At 46.5% G+C, this 9319-nt stretch overlaps 1 protein-coding gene across 1 annotated transcript in view; it reads right to left on the reverse strand.

Moving 5' to 3' along the window:
- Positions 1-4074, reverse strand: part of KLHL42 (kelch like family member 42) — a 5608-nt gene extending 1534 nt beyond the window's left edge. Inside the window, exons 1-2 of the mRNA XM_015827959.1 lie at positions 3251-4074; positions 650-843 (exon numbers count right to left, since the gene is read on the reverse strand). Of these exons, the coding sequence (XP_015683445.1) occupies positions 650-843; positions 3251-4074 (1018 nt within the window). The remainder of the gene's footprint in view (positions 1-649; positions 844-3250) is intronic.
- Positions 4075-9319: the final 5245 nt, after the last annotated feature.

Here is a 9319-nt window from a genome sequence, read left to right on the forward strand (position 1 = left end):
AAAATAAAATAAAATAAAATAAAATAAAATAAAATAAAATAAAATAAAATAATAAAATAATAAAATAAAATAAAATAAAATAGTAAGGACACCACCTGGAATACAGCATCCAGTTTTGGTCACCACATTACAAAAAAAGGTGTTGAAGCTTTGGGGAAAAGTGCAGAGAAGAGCAACTAAGATGATTAAAGACCTGGAGACTAAAACATATGAAGAACGGTTGTAGGAATTGGGAATGGCCAGTCCACAGACATTTGTTAAGGGGAGTGTTGCCCCATTGTATAGCCTTTCTTGACAAAGCAATGAAGTGAATCGTTGCGACTGATAAGTTAGTTACACGTTTGCGAAGTGAATCTGGTTTACCCGCTCACTTTGCTTGCCAGAAGGTCACCACAGGGGATCACGTGATCCCGGGATGCTGCAAACATTATAAATGTTGTCAGTTGCCGAGTTTCTGAACTCGGATCACGTGATCCCGGGGATGCTGCAACGGTCGCCAGGGTGAAAAACGGTTGTAAGTCCCTTTTTTTCCAGTGACGTAACTTTCAATGGTCACCAAAGGAACGGTTGTAAGGTGAGAAATACCTGTACAGGTGTGTGGGTGTGGGTGTGTCCCCGTATGGCTATCTACGGCCCCTGGTGGCTTTACCTCTTGGAGTGTAGCCTCCCATGACATAGATCTTCTCCTTGCATTCACACGCTGAGAACTCCACAAGGGGAGCTGGTAAAGGCGCCACGAAGGTCCACCAGTCCTGCTCCGGGTTGTAACACTCGACGCTGGAGAGCGACTGGCCCCCGACGGCGTATAATTTTCCACTCACGGCCAGGAGCTTAAAATTAGCCCTAGGAAAAAGACATTGGAAGAGTTGAAGGTTAAGGCACAAATATTTCCAGCTGCACAGTGTTTTATTTCGACAACCCGATGCAACAAGTCGTACAAGTGCCATGGTTCAGACTGATGATCCCAATGAAGGACGCACAGCTGAGACACTCCAATCTCTAATGCAAAGCTTTATTGAGCTCAGCGTATCGGCACCGATGAGTAGAAAATCAGCTCTGGCGAAAATGGCGCCAGAACAGTAAATTAAAAGTGTAGGACCTCCTTTTCCCTATATAGCGCTGGTCACATTCCCCAATTAAGTGTCAGACATTTGTTATGGGAAAAATCTTCAGTTCCAGCCCAATGGTCGTCCGATGATGTTGGTTCCCAGGCCGGACCGTTGACAGGTGCGCTGAGCATGCCAAACATTCCCCCCCTCTGCCCTGCGTCTGTTGGCAAGCCAAGAAACAAAAAAATGGCTGAAGCTTGACAACAAAGCGGAGCTTGACAACAAAACTTTCATTTTATTCATTCAGCTGAATAAAAAGCCTTCCGTGTGCATATGCTTCTGAAACGGTCCTACAGATTTGCATAAGTTTTACACCCCGGTCAGCCCACGTATGGATGAGGCCCCAAATCTTTCCTTTTTCTTCTTCTTGGAGGGAAAACCTGAATCTGATCGAGAGGTCCCGAAACTAAATCATTTGGACCCACGGAAGCAATAGTTAAAGGAGAGGTTTATGTTAAAATTCTCACAGTGGAGCTGAGAAAATGCCTAGCGTAAACGTCTAAGAAACCTGCAGGAGAGATATATCTATATTGAGAGAGAAAAAAATCTATTTGACTTTAGACATAGTTTGCACCACAAGTAACGGTTATTTTATAAGCATTATTTGGGGAGTCAATCATTCCCAAAGCTTGGTTTTGTTGTTGCCCTTTGTTGGTTGACTCTTTTGCCCTACCTTCACTTGGTCTGAATATTAAACATTGGGCACCAAAAGTAGGCATTCAAGGACAGCAAGTTGGTCATTTTTTTCAGTGCCGTTGTAACTTCGACTAAATGAATGTACTTGTAGCAAGTTTCTTGGGAAGAGGGTGTCCAGCATCCCTGGGCAGACCTAATTGGAGGGTCTCCTAAAGCCTGGGAAACCAGCACACCCTACGCTCCCCTGTCGTGGCCTGCCAGAGTTTTGTTCAATCCCTAAGTCAACTCCAACTCTTAGCGATAGAGTTGGATACCGAGTTCCCATCTGCCGCCGTCTCCAGGTTTTGCCCAAACTCTCACCCACTGGGTTGAGGATGCCCATCTAACCATCTCATCGCAGGCCGTCCCCCTTTTGCGTTATCTTTCCCGGCACCCGGTCTTTTCCAATGAGTCCTCTTTTCTCATTCGGTGGCCAACGTATTTGAGCCTCAGCTTCAGGATCTGTCCTTCCAAAGTCTATGGAGATTCTCAGCCCTCCAGACCATGGTTGCCTCAAAGAAGCTTTTTCAGGAGGCAACTGGACTTTCTTCTTTTCCTTAGAAGACGTTTCGCTTCTCATCCCAGAAGCTTCTTCGGTTCTGGCTGGATGGTGGGGAATGGAAGGATTTATACTCCTTGCAGACAGCTGGTCATTTGCCTTCTTTTAGAGCAGTGTTTCTCAACCTTGACAATTTTAAGGCATGTGGACTTCAACTCCCAGAATTCCACAGCCAGCATTGCTGGCTGTGGAATTCTGGGAGTTGAAGTCCACATGCCTTAAAATTGTCAAGGTTGAGAAACACTGTTTTAGAGAGTCCTTGAGGCCACCTGGAGGTGTATCTGTCTCCTCAGGGTCACCTGAGTGGTGCAAATGGGTGTGGAGCCTTCTTGGAACTGCTGAAAGGACCGTGTGGTAGGCTGGAGATAGATGATGTCATATCCCTCCCCCTCCCCATGTATGTCAAAATTGAACAGCCCTCCCTCAACAGAGGGGGAGGGATACGACATCATCCATCTCCAGTCTACAACACAGTCATTGCAACAGGTCCAAGAAGGCTCCACACCCATTTGCACCACTCAGGTGACCTTCAGGTAAACCTCCAGGTGGCCTCAACCACTCTCTAAAACAGTGTTTCTCAACCTTGGCAACTTGAAGATGTGTGGACTTCAACTCCCAGAATTCCCCAGCCAGCATGCGCTGGCTGGGGAATTCTGGGAGTTGAAGGCCACACATCTTCAAGTTGTCAAGGTTGAGAAACACTGCTCTAAAAGGAGGCAAAGGACCAGCTCTCTGCAAGGAGTATAAATCCTTCCACTCCCCACCGTCCAGTCAGAGCCGAGGAAGCCTCTTGGAGGAGAAGCGAAACCTCTTCAAAGAAAAAGCAGAAAGTCCAGTTGCCTCCTGAAAAAAAGCATCTTTGGGTCCTTCCCAAGGCCAGGCCGGGTCGGCTTCAGGCCAGCCTCACCTCTTCTGGTTCAGGGAGGCCAGCGGGCGCCACTCCTTCAGCCAGGGGTTGTAGCGGTGCGCCGCCGCGATCTCCTGGCTGCCGGGCCGGTAGCCGCCCGCCACAAACAGGTAGTCGTCCAGGGTGGCCGAGCCGAAGCCGCGCACCTGGAGCAGCTGGGCGGGCAGCTCGGCAGGCGGCAGTGGCTCCCAGCGCCGCTCATCCTCCTGGTAGCGCAGCAGCGGTGGCCGGTCCAGGAAGGCGCCCAGGAGCAGCAGGGCGGGCCGGCCACGGTGGCGGTGCTGGCGCAGCTGCTGGGCCAGGCCGGTGGGCAGCAGGTGCAGCGGGCAGTCCTCGGGCTGGGCCAGCAGCTGGTGCAGCCGTCCGGCCATGAAGTCCAGGCAGGCGTGGGCCAGCTCGGCCAGCCCGTAGACCTGGGCCAGGTGGTGCAGGTGCAGGCAGTTGGGCAGGCGCAGGCGGGAGCTCAACAGGTGCAGCAGGGGCCTCACCTGCAGGAAGGAGGCGGCCTCCACCAGCTCGGCCAGCGCCTCTTCGCCCGCCTCCTCCTCCAGCCGGGCCGTCTCGACGAAGCGCAGCACCCGCGCCAGCCCCGCCGCGCTCAGCCCGCCGCGCAGCCGCTGCACCGCCAAGCGGGCGCCCCCCGCCGCCTCCGCCGCCTCCTCGGCCTCCGCCGCCGCCTCCCGCATGCCCGAGCGGTAGAGCGCTTGGAAGTAGTCGCTTTGCTCCACCAGCCGCCTCTGGCGCACCGGCGGGAAGCGGCGCTCGCCCAGGCGCACCTCCACCAGCGGCTCCCGGTCCTCCGCGGCGCCCCCCTGGCCGGCCATCCCGCCGCTTCCCTCGGCCTCGGAGCAGGGCGGGGAGAGCGCGGAGGCGGTGCCGGGGATGCTCCGGGAGAGCCCTACAAGGCCGGCGGCTGGGAGAGGCGGCGGAGGCGGGCTGGGGAGGGATGCGCCGCCCGCTGCTCTCCGCCTCCTCCGCCTCCTTCTCCTCCTTCTCCCCGCTTGGGCCGGTGGGAAGTTCCCTTGCGGAGCAGAAAGCCGGGGGGGGGGGGGAAGGGGTGGAGAGAGATTGGGGTCGCACCGGCCCAAGATGAAAATCAGTCAGTGTCTGAGGGGCTGCCCCAAAGAAGAGGAGGGGGTCAGGCTGTCCTGCAAGGCACCAGAGAGCGGGACAAGAAGCAACGGGTGGAAACTCATCAAGGAGAGAAGCAACCTGGAACTAAGGAGGAATTTCCTGACAGTGAGAACAATTAACCAGGGGAACAACCTGCCTCCAGAAGCGGTGAATGCTCCAACACTGGAAGTTTTTAAGAAGAGACTGGACAGCCATTTGTCTGAAATGGTACAAGGTTTCCTACCTGAGCAGGGGGTTGGACTAGAGGGCCTCCAAGGTCCCTTCCAACTTTATCATTATTATTATTATTATTATTATTATTATTAGTAGTAGTAGTAGTAGTAGTAGTAGTAGTAGTAGTAGTAGTAGTATTTGTCAGAAATGGCATAGGGTTTCCTGCCTGAGCAGGGGGTTGGACTGGATGACCTCCAGGATCCCTTCCAACTTTATTATTATTATTATTATTATTAATAATATTAATAATAATAATAATAATAATAATAATAATAATAATAATAATAATAATAATAATAATAATAATAATAATAATAATAGCAGAGTTGGAAGGGATCTTGGACGTCATCTAGTCCAACCTCCTGCTCAGGCAGGAAACCCTATACCATTTCAGACAAATGGCTGTCCAGTCTCTTCTTAAAGACTTCCAGTGTTGGAGCATTCACCGCTTCTGGAGGCAGGTTGTTCCACTGGTTAATTGTTCTCACTGTCAGGAAGTTTCTCCTTAATTCCAGGTTGCTTCTCTCCTTGATTAGTTTCCATCCGTTGCTTCTTGTCCTGCCTTCAGATACTTTGGAGAATACCTTGACTCCCTCTTCTTTGGGGCAGCCCCTGAGATACTGGAAGGCTGCTATCCTGTCTTCCCTCGTCCTTCTCTTCGTTAAACTAGACATACCCAATTCCAGCAACCGCTCTTTATATGTTTTAGCCTCCAGTCCCCTAAATCATCTTTGTTGCTCTTCTCTGTACTCTTTCTAGAGTCTCAACATCTTTTTTACATGGTGGTGACCAAAACTGGATGCAGTATTCCAAGTGTGGCCTTACCAAGGCCTTGTAAAGTGGTATTAACACTTAAAGGAAGCTTTAAGAGGGTTCACTGGCACATATTTACATATATGGGCAAGTGGAGGGGGCAGAATATACGAGGGCAATTCGGAAATAAACCTCCGTTTGGGTATCCATGACTCGCAGATGCAGAACTTTTATTACACAGCTTAGAAAACTACAACATGACATAACTTTTCGACACAATCGCCGTTCAAATTGAAGCCCTTGTCATAACATCTTGCAAGGTTTGAAATTCCTTAGTCGTCGCTCGGCGCCAAATCTAGGCTATGGGGAGGGGTGTGATCAAACACATCCCAAGGGAACTGTTTGTTATATTTGTTATATATCTTTGTTTGTTATGTTTGTTACATATCTTTATTTGTTATATTTGTTATAGAAATAGGTTCTGTTCAAAATGATGTACCCAGTGTTAATACTGAAATAAAAACATTTGAGATATTTCTCCCACCCCTCTTTTGTCACAGAGCACACAACCTATTCACATCTTTGTCCTCTTGGCATTTGTGTTCAAAAAATGTGCAGGTGCCCCTTTTCTAGGGTTACTAGGGGGTGGAAACCAACCCCGCATCTTTTTCCAAGGAAGGGTCTTCCACGGATCAGAGACCTTGGCCATCACCACAGCGGAGAAAGGACTTGTGTTCTCCCATTGTGGGTCTGTTATGCAACCCAGCCTCAAGCAGGTGCAATCTCTGCCTCAAGGGAAGAAGAGGCCCCGGGACAGCCTCAATTAAATTGAGTGAAATTGCATATTCTCTGAAGAAACTGCTTCTTTTGCAGGCCGGGTCTTCTGAGAAGGCTGTGATGCTCAGTGTGGTATTTGGTTTGTCTAGGGTGGCTCTCTGCGCACCGCACTCTGCTATGCCCAAGGCGGCTGTCATTCTCAACCCTGATTTAGTTAAATATACCCTGGATTTTGGGCCCATCATCATTTCATTGTGTAGAGCAGGGGAATTCTGGGACTTGGAGTCCACCTGCCTTAAAGTTGCCCAGATTGGAGACCCCTGCTGTAGAGTCTACCCAGCGTCTTCCAGAACCTCAATTATAGGGAATGAAGATTTCTTGTGACCTTGCATCTCTTCCATTGAACCCAACATCTGCCATGTTCAGGGATCTAACTGTGAGGCGGATCTCGGAGTCCTGGTGGACAACCGCTTAAAAACGAGGTGGGAAAAGGTATACAGATAGTCCTCAACTTGCAGCCTCTACTGAGCCCAAATTTCTGTTGCTAAGCGAGACAGACATTGAGTTTTGCCCCATTTTATGACTTTCATTCCCACAGTTGTCAGTTAATCACTGGAGGTGTTAACTTAGTAACACGGCTGTTAAGTGAATCTGGCTCCCCCGTTGACCTTACTTGTTGGAAGGTAGCAAAAGGGGATCCCATAACCCCAGAACACCGCAACAGTCACAAGTACATGCCAGTTGCCAAGCATCCAAATTTTGATCACGTGATAAGGGGATGCTGCCAGTATGAAAATCAGTCACAAGTCACTTTTTTCAGTGCCATTGTAACTTAGAACGGGGCACTAAACCAGTGGTTGTAAGTCAAGGATTATAAAAAAAAGTTGTATTATAAAAATAACAGAAATAATATTTTGCTGGGAAGCATTAAAAGCTTAAGGATTTTTTTTTAAACCCTCCCCATAAAATTTAGTATGTAGTATAGTGTAGCCTGAAAGAGATGTAATCTGGTTTTCTCTTCATCTTCTACTTTTAGTAATTCTGTAATACAGTACAGCGGTAAATTATATGTGTATTTTTACTTGTTTGGCAAAGAATTTTTCTGAAGTTCCAGCTCAGGTCCCTGGCAGAAAAGGGGTTAATTACCAGGTATCCAATGTCAATAGAGCGGAACCTGCCATTTTCTTTTCTCTCCATGCAAAGAAAGAATTTTTCCTTCTCCATTCATCCCGCGAAAAGGCAGCACTCTGTTGCCTGACTCTAAAGTAAGCGCTTTTATCTATCCTTAATCAACGCTAACTCAAGCGTCCAACCGGACTGTGAAACAATACGCATACATTGGCAAATCGTTCTTGGGTGTTTCAAAAGCGACAGTGTAATTTGGGTTTTTCCCCCCAACAAAATGTTTTATGATCCTTTTCCTCTTGGAGAAGAAACAATTCCAAAAAAAAAAAAAGAAGTCAGGTAAGAAACAAATGCAGTGCATGCTTCCCTTGAGTTTTGCAATACCTATATCCTTTTTCTGCGTGTTTAAATTTCCTTGACTTTGTCAACCCATTTTGTAGTGGAATTGCACCAAATTGTAATTTTGGGGAAACATCAACGATTTATTCTTGTTCTGCATGTCATATCTCCGAGTTTTGATAACAACGACCCATTTCCTTTTGCTTCTGTTTTTGGCAGGTTGAGAATTACTAATCTAGAGAGAAACCGAATATGAGTTATCGCTTTATTGTTGGACAAGGTGGGATGGTTTGCAAATCTTAAAAGAGGTAAATTTGAATCGTAGGTCTAGGAAGGCGTATGATCAGGAAATCTGCCATTCATTTACTTTTATTTATTTGTTTACCATTTAATTGCTGTATTGCTGCATTTTCAGAGATCCTAAGTAGCAACCTGGTACGTGTAGTTCTCCACTTACAACCCTCCATTTAGTGACCGTTCAAACTTACAACGGCGCTGAAAAAAGGTCAAAGGTCAGAAGATTGGGTCATGTGAGTGACCCACTTTATGACCGTCACGACTTTCCTTCAAATTCCCCCTAATGAACCTGGATATATTTTGAGAAATAGTTTCTGAAAAATTATCTTACAAATTTTTGAAACCTGATGATGATGATGATGATGATGATGATAAATAATAATAATAATAATAATAATAATAATAATAATAATAATAATAATAATAAATAAAATTTAATAATAATAATAATAATAAATAATAAATAATAAATAATAAATAATAAATAATAAATAATAAATAATAAATAATAAATAATAAATAATAAATAATAATAATAATAATAATAATAATAATAATAATAATAATTTTAATAATAATAATAATAAAGTTGGAAGGGACCTTGGAGGTCATCTAGTCCAACCCCCTGCTCAGGCAGGAAACCCTATACCGTTTCAGACAAATGGTTGCCTAATCTCTTCTTAAAAACCTCCAGTGATGGAGCAGCCACAACTTCTGGAGGCAAGGAGTTCCACTGGTTAATTGTTCTAACTGTCAGGAAATTCCTCCTTAGCTCTAGGTTGCTTCTCTCCTTGATTAGTTTCCACCCATTTCTTCTTGTCCTGCCTTCAGGCACTTGACTCCCTCTTATAAAATTGGGAACGTTGGTAAAATTGGTAAAATTGCCAACATTATTAGGCATTTTTAATTTTGGCCACACCTCTCTCTGTACTGCCTGCTGATAGCCAGACAGTATTTTATAACTTCAAATGCTTCTTGTGTCTGGAATCTCTCCAGGAGCTGGGCATTACACGCAAGATAAGATGAACATCAACAATAGACTCCTGGTTAGATTAGGAAATTCTTCTGCTTTTTCCATTTCTAACATGAAGAGCGCTGAGCAGTCCTTGGTGTGGGGGAAAGGCCTGCTCCGCTCTTTTGAGACTGAAGGAATTGGGGGGATTTAAACAAAAAAAGAGGAGGCCGACGGGGGTCTAAGAGACCACCCCTCACACTTAAAAAAAAATGAAGAGAACAGCAACAAAGGTGGTTAGGGAATTGGACAATGAATCGTTGAGGGACTATTGTAGGTATGTCTAGTCCAGGGGTAGGCAACCTCGGCTCTTTTATGGCTCGTGGACTTCAACTCCCAGAATTCCTGAGTCAGCATAGCTGACTCAGGAATTCTGGGAGTTGAAGTCCACGAGCCATAAAAGAGCCGAGGTTGCCTAC

The sequence above is a fragment of the Protobothrops mucrosquamatus genome, unplaced genomic scaffold (genome assembly GCF_001527695.2).
Source record: "Protobothrops mucrosquamatus isolate PMUCROS unplaced genomic scaffold, P.Mucros_1.0 scaffold4107, whole genome shotgun sequence".
NCBI lineage: Eukaryota > Metazoa > Chordata > Lepidosauria > Squamata > Viperidae > Protobothrops > Protobothrops mucrosquamatus.